Source organism: Gymnogyps californianus, chromosome 19 (assembly GCF_018139145.2).
Source record: "Gymnogyps californianus isolate 813 chromosome 19, ASM1813914v2, whole genome shotgun sequence".
Classification (NCBI taxonomy): domain Eukaryota; kingdom Metazoa; phylum Chordata; class Aves; order Accipitriformes; family Cathartidae; genus Gymnogyps; species Gymnogyps californianus.
Window position 1 is genome coordinate 7735886 of NC_059489.1, and position 15065 is coordinate 7750950.

The following is a 15065-nucleotide window of genomic DNA, read 5'->3' on the forward strand; positions in this document are numbered from 1 at the left end:
TACCTATCAGTCTGAAAAGGGTACTACAACCCATGAGGAAGGCAAAGGAAACCTTTTTGCTGTGAGCCAGGCAAGGCTACAGATCTAAACAAGCTCCTGGATCACTGGGTATTTGCCAGCTAATTTCCCCCTGTCAAACTATGGAGGGCCAACTGAGAGGAGAAGGCAAAGAAAAGTGTACAGATTCTGTGGCTCCCCGTCTCCTAGCTCTGGGCTGCTTCTTGTCTCCTTCCTGAAGAGCCAAACCAGCTCCTAAACCTGGGCATTTGCTAGATATAGCTCAGGTTCCCTTTCCCTAATGTTTGCAGGCAAGCTAAGCAGTAATTTAACATGTAGGATATTTACTGAAAGTGGAGAAATTCATGCATCTTTTCATTTTCCTGTCCAGTCTACACCTCAGCACATTCACTCCCTCTAGAAAATAAAATCATATGCACAAAAAAAATTTCCTGCACTGTGTATTTTTCCTTAACAGCCATCCTGCAGATTAGAACTCTTGAGAGCTGTGGTATCATCCGCAAGGCAGAGGATTGCAATCATCCCATGTTTACCTGACTTCAGTCATGCCTCTCGGACTAAGGATGTGATAGCCAGGGCAGGGGTCAGCTCCCGAGGAGCCGTAAGTGCACTTAGAGGCTCGTGTGCTCTCCAGCCTCTTGGGGCAAAGGAGGAGGCAACTGCTCATTTTCTCCTCAGGGCTTTTTCCCTTTAGGCATGGGCAAAAGGAAAGTATAGCCTTTTAAAATGCCTTCTGATACCCATCAGGGGTTTGCTTTCCCTGTAACCTGGAATTTACTGTCTGTTTTTTCTTTTTTTTTTTTGTTCTTCAGAGGAAACCCTATGCTAAGGCAGCTGGGTGGGAAAGTGTCTTGCTGGTTTTTTTTTGACCTGAAAATTAGCAGATTACTCTTTGAATGCAATTTTCCAAAGCAAAGATGTGAATGTTGAGGTTTTTATTAATGAACTGACACCTCCTGTGAATGGCTTCTTCACCCTGGGGTGCTCACCTCCTGTTTTGTGGCAGGAAGAGCACTTGCAGCTGATGAAAGGCTGGAAAGATCCCTCTGGGACAGCTTAAGAGCGCCTAGGTTTGCCATATACAAAGCTTTACTTCAGGGCATTTGAAAAATGCCTCATTAGCAGTTGATGACTTAGCAGGGCAGCTCTTGTTGCAAAAACCTAGAGCTGCCCCTTGCCAGGAGCTCAGGGTGGCTCTTCTCTCGTGTCCCTTTCATTCCTTGGTTCCAAGTGCTTTCCCTTGATGCTCACCGGCAGTAGGTTATCATCTGAGTCACTGCAGGCAGCCTCTCACATTATTAGTGTTTGTTTACCAGGCTGGCTCTGCCTGCTTTGCTGAATACTCCATGTTTTAAGTGTCAGGATGGGTGTTTAACAATCCCTGCCCTTCCTGCCGTTCTTCTTCCCCAGCCCTGCCACACTCTGGACTTGTCCTTTCTCACCTGCTACAGCCACCTTCCTTTGTGGCTGCCCTTACCTTGGCTGATACGATGGCAAAACAGTAACTGTTGTGTAAAGACTGGAGCAGGTGTGCAAGTATTTCAGGAACCTTTTTGATTACCTCTGGATTTGCTGCCTTTTTCTGCTCGCTGCCTGCTGTGATGTGGCAGTTTCTCTTCCCAGGCAGTGTGTGACTGTACTAGATGTTGGCATTAAGTGCAGCTTTCCTCTCATTTCTTCTGTAGCTCTTGATGTATCCATTGGAACCAGCTCGGTGTCTATGCAGGCTTTGCTTTTCAGTTAAAGTCCCTCTTATTATTGCTGCCTTTCATTCTGTGTCTTTTATTTATCTGTCCGCTTTCCCTGTGTTGGAGAGGATGAGTGTTTTTGTGGGTGCTTTGCTATGCCCCAAACAGCCAGCAGTCAGCGGAGAGAGAGAAACCTTATTGTCACTTGCTCTGTGTTGCTCTCAGGCACTCCTGTTTGCAGCGCTCCTGTGGTGCAGCAGCGTGTCTGTTGCCAGGTACGCTGCCTGCCATCTTCTCCTCTGGGAGTCTTTGAGAGGCTCATATGTTTAGTCCTGTGCTGATGTTACCTGGGCTGCTTCCAAGAACAACACAGAACTGCTTCCTCTATTCCTAAAACTGACACAGAGAACGAAAACTACAGCAGGATTATTTTTAGTTCTGTAAAAGTGCAGCTAAAGCAGCATTGCTAGACTCTGCCTGGCCAGAATTTGCTGTTTCAAATTGTTCCTGATAGGTGGGGAGTGTGTGTGTGTGGTAGATGGTAGTTTAAAGAATGTCTATCTGCTATTCCTTGATGCTTACATTACAGTTTTGAATTGGACCGTCAGTGCAAATGAGTCTGAAGTCCGAGATTAGTTTCTGGTAAATGTTCATCATGAAACCACTCAGTTAAGGAACAGGAAGAAAAGTGCAGATCATAGCTGAGCTGCACTTGTAGAGCTGGGTGCATGCATGCAGCTCCTGAAGAGCAGAGCTGCTGCAGTTTGAGATCACGGTGGATTTGGCAGGGCTGAGAAGAGCTGGTGACGGCAATAGCAGGAAGAGCTGCAGCTCCTGCTTGAGCTGTATTTGCTGGGCTGTGTGTCACACTGGTGGGGACCGGAGGGGGAAGCATCCTGCCTGCTTTGTGTTCAGTAGTTCTGTACTCTGTAAACAGTATGATACACCTGAACATTTCGAATGTGCAGGATGTCCTACGCACTGTATACCCTCAAAGTGTTTGTATTGAAACATGAAATGCAAATGAGAACTTTTATTCGCCAGTTCCCTGATACCTGCTGTAGCCCTCTCATGGACACCTGCCTGCTTTTCCTTGTTGATTCACTTTCAGTGACCTGGTATCCACAGTACCTCGCAGCAGTCTCTGTGATTTGAAAGAAAGGAAAGTGCTTGTGTTCTTGCCCCAGAAATGCAAGCATCTACCCCACTTTCTTGTTACCAGCATCTTATGGCAGTGTTTTCCAGATGGCACGCTCTTGGGTTGTGTCCTTTCAGGCTGCTGCCTCTTTGCTGACTAGTGAGGGAGCGGTGCTCTTGACTCTGTGTGCTTCCTTCAAGTCCAAATGCCTCCCTCGTATGTTTGTACAGTTCAGCACTTAAAACTCTCATGCTTTCTCGTGTAAAAGGAGGAGTTGATGCTGGAGTTGTGTCTCCTCCTGAACTGATCCATGGCCTAGCACTTAAATCTGGGGCTTCTTCATCAAAGTAGCCAGAGGCAGGATTCATAATGAAAAATTTGTAATGAGCAGTTGTGGAAATCGGACCACTCTTGTTTAGAATTGCAGATATTCTACTACTTAGTTGTTATTACTGTTAGCAAAATCCATCCTGTATCATTAAAATTCTACCATAACTGTCTGTGTTTTGTTGTCTCTACAAGCTGATACCAGTTCAAGCCTGCATAACCTTGGAGCTGAGCAGCCTCCCTTTGTATTGTCCTCAGCCTCTGCTGATTAGAATCTTGTTTCACAGAAGTGACTTGGTATTGTGCTTTGATAAAGTATTTATCCGGCACAGTCAGGACCGGTTTGTTTACCTGATATTATCTAAGTGCTCTAATTCCAGCCAGCAGTCTAAAGTTCACAGGAGGGAGGATGATTTCAGGAAAATGGAGAATCAGACTGGTGGTGATGAGTGCAGGGCATTCACAGTAGGGTGCTCAGTCAGCCACCAGGAAAAAGCCTGAAAAGAAAATAGGAAAGCACTACACAGTTTGTTTTTCTGGCACCTCAGGATGAGATGACCTCAAGTTTGGGCCTTACCACAAAGAAAGCCCTCACGATCCTGAGAGACCAGTTGTCAGCACTGCTGGAGGGGCATCAGAAGGAACGGAAAAAAGTGACTTCATGGAAGGTGAGGCACCAAACAGCAGAAGGTTGGGCGCTCAGTCTCCCCTTCTCAAAGTAAAGCTGAAGATTAAACAAAGTTGGCTGCATTCCCTCCCAGACTGCTGCTGCAGAGTGTCCAGGTGTAGAACTGCTAAAGTCCTTGGGAACAAACCAAGGAATCTACCTAAGGGTATATTTCTCTCAGCACTTCTCTCCTGGGTGCTGGAGCTCTACAGGAGCTTAGCTTCACCTGTGAAGGATCTGAGGGCTTCAAGAGCTGCTAGTGGCAGTGTGCCTGGGGGGCCCATACCAGGTGGAGAGAAAGAGCTCTGAAGCTCAACAGTCTCCCCTTGTCCACCATGTTTGTCTGGCATGTGTGTTGAATACAAAGTGCTAGTGTTTATGCACAGTACTTAAATGTTAAAAGTGTTCTTTGCGTGGTTAGTGACAATGGGGCAGCCTGGCACAGAAGCCTTTTCATTCTTCCAGGCAAGAGTAAAGCAGAGAGTGTTCACCCAGACTCGCCAGCTGAGCAACTGTTAGTGCTGTAGCATTTGCGGAACTGATCTGGGATACTCTGTATCAGATTCAGGGGTTTTACAAAGTTGTGTTCACCCTGGAGCTTCAACTGCTGCCTTCACCCTTTCTCACTTTGCTTTTTCAAATGTCTGGCTCTGTATTTCACGAATGCTGACTGTCTGCTGCTCTCCTTTTGTAGGAGGTGTGGAGGAGCAGTTTTCTGTACCATGGTAACCGTTGCTCCTGTTTCCACTGGCCTGGTGCATCTCTGATGCTTCTGGCAGTGCTGTTGCTGCTGTGCTGCTATGGGAGCCAGCCACAGGGGAGGTAAGCAAAACATCCTATGCTGGTTAACTGAAGCAAGGTGGTAGTTTTATATCATCTTGACACTGTGTGGCTGACATAACAGTGTTGTGCCTCATTCTGTCTAGACATCTAGACATTAGCATACTCATAGGTAATTCTGTCCCTATCAGTCCCTTTCACAAAACTTCAGCCAACTTAATTCTACTTCTAATAGACCCATAGAGTGTCCTATGGAGAGACTGAGATTTTTTTTCTGCAGCATTCCTAGATCTTGAAAAATCCTAAGGCATTATCATAGTTAGGAAGGATTTTGAAACTGGAGAAGTTAGTGGCTCATAGAAGTTACTGTGCTGTCACATGCGCCATAGCATGCCTTGATTGGGTCCTTTCAGACTTCTCTGGTGGCATTATTCTAAAGAAGAAGTGTGTTCATTGCTCCCCTGCTTTTCTTTTTTAGCCATAAGTCTGTAGGATGTAGGAATAAACAACCGAGCAGGTGTGCATTTATCTCTGTGGGTGGTTGGCAGTGTATTCTGCTCATTTACTCAAACCTCATCTGCTTTCTGCTTTCTTCTGTTTTGCTGTGCAAAGCCAAGGTGCTGAGATAGTTAATGCACTGGCACTCTTCCTCCTTCTCCTCTTGGATCTCTTCATGATCGGGCGTCAAGAGAGGCTGAAGTGCAGAGAGGTGGAGAGGAGACTTCAGACAATCATTGATAAGATAAATGGTGAGGTCTCATTCATCTCTCTCTCATTTGCATTTGTGTTTTCCTCCCATTGGATTTTTCTCCGAACCTGATCACATACGTTACTAATTGAGCTTACTAGCCTTCCCCTATTACACCTTCCCCTGTTACACAGAAACAGGCTGCGAGAATTGTGTCCTACTCATGCCTGTCCTGTAAAATAGTTATTTTGAGCTGTCATGTGGCCATGTGCTTCCAATCTGTGTGTTATCAGGTAGGCGTCTGTTATGTCTGTGCTTTGGAGTAATTCGAATGCTCAGTATCTTACAAAAATATGGGCCTTGCAGCAGATGATGAGAGAAGAATACGTGGGGTTGTACCACAACATAGAACAGAAGGAAATAAATTGCTGTGCATGAGCATCGTCTCAATGAGGGCTTTTGAACCTGAGGAGGCAGTTCATTTCAGTGTGGCAGTTTTAAGGACAGCCTTTAGCTTTTCCATTGTACAAGTATGTGTTTAAGGTTATAAAATGACTATGTTTAGTTGTTAATACTGGGTGGAGAGAGAGGGGAAAAGCCATCAAGGAGAAAGAAAGAGATGATAAAAGATCATGGGAATGGACTGAGCTTAGCACTGGCAATAGCCACTACAGGTTGTAATTCAATGTATGATTGGCCTCTCCAGATTTCTTATCACTTAGTTCTTTCACACTTTCTGCTTTCAGATACACTTGGCAAAGAGGTGAAATGGCCAGACTCCATGTACCCTGACCTTCACATGCCTTATGCCCCATCCTGGTCCCTTCATTGGGCCTACAGGGATGGTCATCTTGTCAACCTGCCTGTGAGCCTGTTAGTAGAAGGAGATGTCATTGCTTTGAGGCCAGGCCAGGAGTCATTTGCTTCTCTGAGAGGGATTAAGGTAATTTGCTTCTCTTATTTCCCTGGCCTGTAACAATATATTTCCCAGGATTTTCTTGCTAATACTCTAATTCCCAGTGTACAGATTATTGAGTGTTTGATTTCTTCTGACCTTGAAAATAGCTTGAAATTCCAGTTCACTCAAGGACGGTGCTTTGTTAGAGCGCATCTTCTCTATGAACTCCCAAACCCAATGGACAGGAGACACTAATGTGATACCAAAGCACCATATTTCCATGTCTTCCAGGTCAAGGGGAAATTGTAATGTGCTGCTAAATATAAGTGGAGTGAATCTGTCCAGTAGGATGATATGACATACAAACCCCCTACTTTATCCCATTTTTTATGTGGAGAAATAAAGTTTGTCTGCTTTGACCTTCTCCTTACTACTGATTTATTATGAAAGAAGATAATATAAAATACCTAGGGTAGAAGTAAATTAACAAATCAGTTACAAGATCTATGCAAAGATTTTGCTGCTTGAAGAAGATTGGAAAAAGTTTAAAGCTTGAAATTTGCCTTGTTTTTATTGTAACTTTCACTCCAAATGCCAATTTTCATGAAATAAGCAGATGTGCTTGAACACAAGCATTTCATTTTGCTTCAAGTTTGAAGCAATAGTTTAGCTAATGAGTTTTTGAGAGCTGAGAGAGGGAACTGTGACAAACACGTATTGTGTCACTAGCAGTGGGAGGGATCCTGCTGGACTAAACCTCCAGTCCCTCACAGCAGGATTCCACCAAGGCCCTGACTGTGCAGCCTTTGCGCTCTCTGACTTTTTTTCTAGGATGATGAGCACATAGTTCTGGAGCCAGGAGATCTGTTTCCACCTTTCTCACCTCCGCCCTCCCCAAGGGGAGAAGTGAAGAAGGGACCTCAGAACCCTCAGCTGTATCGTCTCTTCCGTGTCTTAAAGACCCCAATAATTGATAATGTCAGGTGGGTTAAATAGAGTGCACAATGCCTGCATAGCTTTTCTATGTCCTTGTTGCTGCCTTGTGTCAGCAAAGAATGAGCCTTACCAGTCCAGGACAGGAATTTTCAAATATGCTGTGCTGTGTCTTCTCTATTACCTGGGAACGCTATAAGTCTCTTACTGTCTGTCTTCAATTGTCCTCCTTAACTGGTAGGTTAGGCTAATATATAAAACCACATATATGCTAAGTATTACTGTTCAGCTCATTACTTTCCAACTAAATTTGAACAATGCAGGGAGGTCACAGATTTCATGCATTTGATGTAACCAGCGATATGACACCCTTTGGTCAACTGGAGATACAGATATCTGAATGTCCTGTTGGAGTTTCAGTACACATTGGGGTGATGGAGCCTTCCTGTTAAGTGGGTGAGGAGGCCTGGGGAGTTTGCTCAACAGCACTGCAAATTTACCATGGCAAGTGCAACGCTGTTATTGTAGAACTTGGCTTCTCTTTTGAAGGTCACCCCTCGTAGCACAGCGTGAACACAGTGTTCTAATCAGGTCTACTAGGAGATTTATATCTGAGGAAAGTGCGGGGTTAGGGTCTTGGTTGCTGAAATCTCAAGCTGTTTTCCGTTTTTCAGGTGGTGTCTGGAAATGGCTTTGTCACGTCCTGTGACAGCCCTGGATAATGAGAGATTCACTGTACAGTCAGTGATGCTGAAATACGCTGTCCCTATTGTACTGGTAGGTCTCATTTCAAGCCTTTGTTGTTGAATATAGACGTGTTTTGTCAATAATGGTGAAGAATTTGCAGCCGTCAACAGGAAATTGTGGCCAGGCCCTAACTCATGCGGCTGACTCTGTGTGTACCTTGGGTAGTTCAGAGAAGCAAAGATGCTGAGCCATCTAGCCATGAGAGTGGAGAGAGGAACTGCAGCAGCTTACCAAGTATATCTTCCAGACTTTCCCAGGGCTGAGAATGTTACAAGGCAGTGAAAACTCTTTCCCTACAAGTACTGGTAGTTAGCTGACAGTGTCATCTCTGTTTGAATTGCAGGCTGGCTTCCTGATCACCAATGCAGTGCGCTTCATTTTCAAAGCTCCTGGAATTGCTTCTTGGCAGTACACTCTTCTTCAGCTACAGGTAAACAAGAGCTTTGAGCTCCACTGCACCTCCTCCCTGGAGCACCACTGAGACTGATTCCTTCCCTCAGCAACTTGCTTCATCCTGTGGCAGCATCCTGTGCACGCCCTTGTGCATGCTGGATCCAGGAGCTCTCAGTGGAGCAGGACAACAGCTCTACCCTGCCCATTCCTCCTAGACTGCCCTTTACGTTATTTGCTCTCTCTCACTTGCCATTTATGTATATATGTGTGCGTGTATATATGTATGGTATCCTTTGCCTTTAAACTTGTAAGAGTTTACGCCAAATTCAGCAGGAAAACCAGCTGCAAGTCGGTGTGATTTATTCATGGCCTCCTTCATTACAAACCCCTAAGGGTGTGTGTGTCTCCCCTCCTGTGCTTCTCCTTGTGTTGCACTGCTTCCAGTGCAAGCAGTCTCCTTCCTTCCTGCCATTGCCTTTTACCCATCCTCTCACTGTGGTGGAAAAGATGTCATGTGAGAGGTCTGACTTCTTGTTGTCTCTGTGCTTGCTGGTGATTACAGTTTTTTTCCAGGTGAATGGTGTCCTACCCATCCTTCCATTGCTCTTTCCTGTCCTGTGGATTCTTGCTACAGCCTTTGGAGAAGCCAGAGTCTTGGCCCAGATGAGCAAGGCCTCATCCACCTCACTGGTAGGTATCTCTCCACATCAAACCATTGCAGAGAAAAGGGCAGGAGGTGAGAAGGGCTCTGTGAAGTGAGCACAATGAATTCAGCAGATGTGTCCACATAATTGTAAAAACTTTGGATCTTTGGTTGTCCCAGCTATGCCCTCTCCCTGGAGCACAGTGTGGCTTCTTCTTGAACAGATGTTTTAATTTTTTCAACCTGTCTACAGATATCCCAAGGTGATAGGAAGCTCCAGTGACTCCATAAATCTCTTCAAGGCATGTGCTTTCTATCAGCTGAATATAATCTGTCAGGGGGGTCAACATGGAGATAAATGCCCTGTGGTGGCTATAACTAGGGAAGGTTTAGCCACTGAGAAGGAATGGGATACACGCGATCCTCTGCAATCCCCTGTTTTAACGTGTGGGCTGAACAGCCCTTTCCTGAGGCTCTGGGGCTTCGCTTGCAGGCATGGCCTTTGCAGTGGATCAGGGAGTAAGAGGAATTTCTGGTGGTTGTGCTGGTTTGAGGAGTGGAGTTTGGTAGTCTGATGGGTGTGTGATCCTGAACTGGATGCGCTGATGGGTGTCTGTTGTTCTCTCCTGGTGGCAGTGTTGGTGAGATGCACTGTGCTATGTTTGTATTCTGTGCTGACTTCTGTTATGGCTGTACTTGGACAGAGTTTCTCTCTCCAACTTGTCCTTCCTTGGCCTCTGTGGCCCTGGGTCTGTGTTTTCTATTCTTTTCCCTATAGGTTGTACATGACTAAGCTGCCTGTGTCCTGGGAGTGAGGACGCATTACCTCCCTCAGTGGTGTTTGCACCTTTACCATCTCTTTTCAGTGTTTTCTCCACTTTACGTTTCCCACCCATTCTCAGCATCACTTGGTTTCTGTCTTTGGAACCTTCCTCTTTCCCTTCACACCTTGCTATTTGGCTGGGAAAAGCCAGAGCTCCTTGGCTTCCCTGCTTCATCGTTCTCAACATACCCATTTGCCCTGTCACTCATACTTGCACCTTCCTTGTGTTCTTTCCTGTCTTCTCCTTTTTCTTGTCCAGGCAACTCACTCTGTCCAGCCAGCTCTTTCTGTGACATCTCAAACATGATCCTCCATCCTTGCTGCTGCAGAACAACCGTTGTGATGTGCCTTGGTCATTCTCCCCCTTGACTGGGGCAGTCTTCTCTTGGCCTCTCTATTTCACTCCTTTCTTCTCTCTACTCTGTTCAAAATGTAGCAGGTAAGACCCACTTCCTCTCCAATCACTTGGCCTGTGTGACACTCTTCTCCACCTTCTGCTCCCTCCCATCATGTTCAAGCTGTTTGATTCCCGGTTTTTCAAGGCTGTAGGTGACCCTTGAGACTGGTTAGTCAGACATCCTGCAGGACACAAACCAGTGCCCCCCAAACGAGCCCCTGCCTGAAAGTTGCATTACTACAGTTGGACTACAGCAGCATTCCTTTTAGAAAGGAACTTGATGTTGGTCTGAAAACATTTGTACTGCCTTTGATAGGTTGTTTCAGTAATTATTTACCTTCACTGCTAAAAATGGGCATTCTATGTTAGTGGGAATTTTTGTAGTATCTGATTTCCAGCCCTTGGAACGTTTACATCTTTTGTCTCCTAGATTTAAGAGCATGTCAATCAAATTTCTGGTCTGTTGTAGCTATTCACATTCCCTTTTACCATCTCTTTGGTTAAGTAAACAGTTTAAGCACCTTGAGTCACTATAAGCATATTTTCCAACCCTCTAATCTTTCTCTTGGCTTTCCTCTTAGCTTTCTCCAGTGCTTCAGGGTCACTGTAGAATTACGGATCTCCAAAACCCACAAAATATTCCAGTAACAGTTGTGCTTGTGCTAAATTTCAGAATAATTTGGACTTTCTACTCTATGTTCCCTTGTTACTGCAACAAAGGATCATATTAGATCTTTTAGCCACTGCTTTAAATGGCCAGGCTTTGTTCAGCTGATAATCTACAGAGTTACTGCTTTCTGAGATAGAGTCCTCATCCTGTAAGTCCAACCTTCATTTTTGCTCCTAGGTATGCAAGCTTACTTTTGTGCCTGTTGGTATGCATGTTTTTGCTTATTTACCAAGGAATCCATATTGTTCTGTAACAGTGGTCTGTTCTCTTTATTATTCGACCCTGCCCCAAACTTTGTGTAGTTTACAGTCTCTATCAGTAATGTTTTTTTAGTTTTCTTTCAGGCTATTAACAAAATACCCAGATTTGTCCCTGCTTGAGCTAGTAACACATCCTATTGCAAATAATTCCTCAATTTCTGTTCTGTTTGGAGATAGTCTATTTCTAATATATTTAATATGGGCCCTATTTCTCTAGTATTACTCTAGTTTTTGTTAGAAAACCAGTAAAGCATTTTGTATCAAGTCAAAGCACCAAGTGGTCTACGTCAAAAGCATTACTTTTAACAGTCAAATTTGTAATTTCGTCAAAAAAGATATCACAATATTTTGATGAGATTTATTACTCATATACTTGTGGTGTTTGGCACTGGTTTTATTATTCCACTTCTTTTCTTTTAATTGAGTCTCATATTAGCTGCTGTGTTATTCTGTCTGAAATCAAAGTCTGTCTGGGGTCCTGTGGTAACTTGGTTTGTTCTCCTTACCCTTTTTAGGCATTGGCACCACGTTAGCTTTCTTCTGTTGCACTGGGACTTAATCCATGCTTCAAGCCTTGTGCAAAATTAGCAGTAACAGTCAGAAAGTTGTCCAGACCTGCTAATTTAAACATACTTACTTTCAGTAGCTAGTGTTAGAATGGAAAATATTTCATAGTTATCGTGTGGTATGATTATATCACTGAATAAGGAATAGCAATATTTATTTAACACGTCTGCCTTGCCTGCAATATCATTTGCAATTTCACTGTCTTCAACAAGCAGTGGGCTGGTTTTAATTACCTACTGGTATACTTTTTCGTATTTTTATGTTAATTTTTACTTCTATTTTCAATTCCACTCAAAACTGGACTTTTTTCTTTTTACTATGGGATTGTTGCTTTTTAAAATTTTAATAAAATATTGTTAAACAGTTCCTAATTATCCTTCATAGTTGTCAGTTTAAATTATTTCTTACAAATTTGTCTTGGCTTTTTTCAGCTTTGTTAAACTGATCCTTTTTAAAGTGCCAGATATATGCATTATTATTTGGGGTGACATTTTATTTACATATAAATGTAATTGCCATATTCACTTATGCTTATGAATATACTTAAATTTAAACTGTTTTTCAAAATTACATCTACTGTGGAATTCCTTTGTGCTGGATGCACAAATTTTGAGTTAGTAAATTTCTTGGTGTAATTCCAAGAGCCCCATGGTAGTGCCTTGCTATAATTTCTTTTCATTTCCTATCCACATCCCATTCATACCACCTCATTCCTTTGTGTCCATTGTGTTCCAGGCACCTGCTTTTACAACCACTCTTCTAGCTCCCTTCTTTTAACTGACCCATATAGCTTACAAAAAGATCAGTCAATCCTGGCTCTTTCTGTCTAAAAATAACCATCCAGAAAGAGCCTCCTCGGGGTCTAATTGCTATTATTTTCTCTGTAGACATTTAGGTAATGACTGTGTGTTCTTCTGTGATGTACAGCACCAAGCACTTTGACTGCGCTTCACAAGTAGATAAAGACATAGTCCATTAAAGACTTAATTGCTTTGATGAATTATTGGTCTGTCTTGGTATAGCGATTCCCACAGAGCAGGACTCCTGTTTTTTTCTCTCTGAAGGCACAGTATTTAGGGAAGGATGTTCCTCATGACACATTTCTGAGCACGATTATAGTAACTGGTCTCTTCTCTTGCTGCAGCTTGCTAAGTTTTCAGAGGACACTCTCAGCAGCTACACAGAGATGGTATCTTCTCAGGTACTATTATTATGAATTGTTTTGTTCCATCTTCATTGCAGAACTTCATGATATCCTTTCCCTTCCTCTCTGATCTCCTGCTTGTTCCTAGAGCCTTTTTACTTGTCTCAGTTGTCCATTGTCACTCATTTGCTGCTTTAATTTGCTATGCATGCAGGTTGCATGTCTTTCCCCTGCACCTTCCCATGTAAATGCTGCTCTGCTGACCAGAGATTGAGGTGACTTTGATACTGAGTCCAGTTGTGCTTTTCTGAATATTGCAAATGGTTTGAAATCAACTTTTTCTGTCCCAAAGAAAGTACCTCTTTCAAGTCCTCCTGTTGCAGGAGTAAAATAAACTTTTTATGGTGTGTGCCAGAAAGAAGGGAAGTATTTTGCTTGTACCAGAAAAACCTCCTTCTTCAAGCCAAAACTAAAGAACAGAGGGGATGGCGGTCAGCACCAAGACCAAATGTGAAGAGGGGACCATGGGATGTTCAGGCTTTTTGAAAGTCTGATCCTGTTTCATAGGCTCCTTAACAAGCTTAAGCACATTACTAGTGCTTCCAAAGCTGGGGCAGATACACATTCAGAAGACCTTTTTCTGGGGGAGGAACTGCATCTGGCCACTCTATAAATTGCATCATCCAGATTAAACAGGTGGGTAGAGGAAAGACACTTTTCTGTCTAATCTGGCATTAAGATTCCCCTTTCCATAAGGAGGCAGATGGACTCCAGGAGTGATTAAAAATCCCTAGAGATTGTAAGAATCAATTCATATCTCCTTGCTCCCAGCCACACAGAGGAATGCACATGGATGCACACACACATGCTTCCTTTGCTGAATATTTTGTTGTCTTTCTGTGCCAGTTCATCATTTAGCTGAGATGTTTTTCAGGTGTTAAATGGGAGTGATTTGAGCTGACCTTCCTCGTTGAAAAGATCTGCTTCTTTCCTTTTGTACTTACGTAACATTTTTGCTTATGAGAAACTGGTTTAAATAAGAGCTTTTTTCCTTCCTGGTGATAGCTTATGATTGTTTTGCATTTGAGCTTATGGCTGTACTAACCTTTAGGATCTAAGGAACTTGATCTAAGGAGCTTTGGGGGAAGTGCTCTGCAGTGACGGCATTCCAGAACAACAGCTAAAAGGCAGTAAAATAACACTGTAATGCAAACCTGGTTTTGCTGGCTTTAGGATTGCACAGAGAAAAACATACAGCTGTGGTGCTTGGATTGATTGCTGCCATCCAGACTGCCTCTGAAACATTTTCGTGTGGAAGATGAAGGGTGCCAACTTGACATTTTAATTTTGCAAAATATCCCCTTCTTTCAGTGTATGACCATGTTGATTACAATTCATTTGTAATGATGGAGTAGTCAGGGCACCTTGGCTTTATTTCCAACATTGTCACTGCCTCAGTAAGTAACCTTGGGCAAGTCACCTCACCACAGTGACTCCATTTACCTCATTTGCAGCATGGTGATCGTAAGCTCAAGGCCTCAAACTCTATAATCCAAGGAGATGAGAGTTACTTTAGGAAAAAGTACTATGAGGTAACAACTGATTCATCCCAAATGAAATCACTTCAGAATTCCTTCCTGTGTTTTTGGATAGACAAAGGTAGTTTCAGTGAATTCTCAATTCAACAATCAGACTGTCTGTTAGCACCCTCTGGAAGGGGGAAGAAATGCCTTTCCCTTGAGAACATCAGCACTGTATCAGTTAACAGGTTCCCATGGAGACCGCTGTTTATCTTACAGTGTATCACTGTGTTGAACCTGAAAGCAGGTAATGTCATACTCCCTTTTTTCCTTCTCTCCCCTCATCTTTCACTGAATGAGTCTTTAATTGGCTGGTGTCCTCTGCTTCCCTCAGCAGGAAATGATACGCTGTATCTGGAGCCACTTCCTCTGTGTTTTAAAAGGCAAATCCCCAACTCTGAGCTTCACTTCCAGTTTGCTCCATAGTCTGGGATCTGTCACTGTGAGTATTGCTGGGTTGTCAGAAGGAGGAGCCCTATGTGGATGCTTCATTTGCATCATTCATGTTGCCCTTCCCTGAGCATAGACTGTTAGCAATCAGTTCACTGTGCTGGAATTAGAAACCCTTCAGGCACCTGTCTTTGTAGAAGAGTTTATAACTGTCTTGTCTTGTCCAAGCAGCACATTTACAGGCTAAAACAATGGTTAGAGACACTCTGTGGCATCTAACAGGATGTCTGTATTTCCAGCTCTGGTTCTGGTCC

At 43.6% G+C, this 15065-nt stretch overlaps 1 protein-coding gene across 4 annotated transcripts in view; it reads left to right on the top strand.

The window, feature by feature from the left end:
• The window catches only part of TMEM94 (transmembrane protein 94), a 53012-nt gene that overhangs the window by 17012 nt on the left and 20935 nt on the right, over positions 1–15065 (top strand). For 3 of the 4 annotated variants that reach the window (XM_050908672.1, XM_050908671.1, XM_050908673.1), the window contains 10 exons: positions 3720–3839; positions 4533–4660; positions 5231–5367; positions 6053–6249; positions 7036–7187; positions 7812–7914; positions 8228–8314; positions 8851–8967; positions 12782–12838; positions 14699–14803. In XM_050908672.1, the coding sequence (XP_050764629.1) occupies positions 3720–3839; positions 4533–4660; positions 5231–5367; positions 6053–6249; positions 7036–7187; positions 7812–7914; positions 8228–8314; positions 8851–8967; positions 12782–12838; positions 14699–14803 (1203 nt within the window). The remainder of the gene's footprint in view (positions 1–3719; positions 3840–4532; positions 4661–5230; positions 5368–6052; positions 6250–7035; positions 7188–7811; positions 7915–8227; positions 8315–8850; positions 8968–12781; positions 12839–14698; positions 14804–15065) is intronic. The other variant, XM_050908674.1, reaches the window with a different exon arrangement.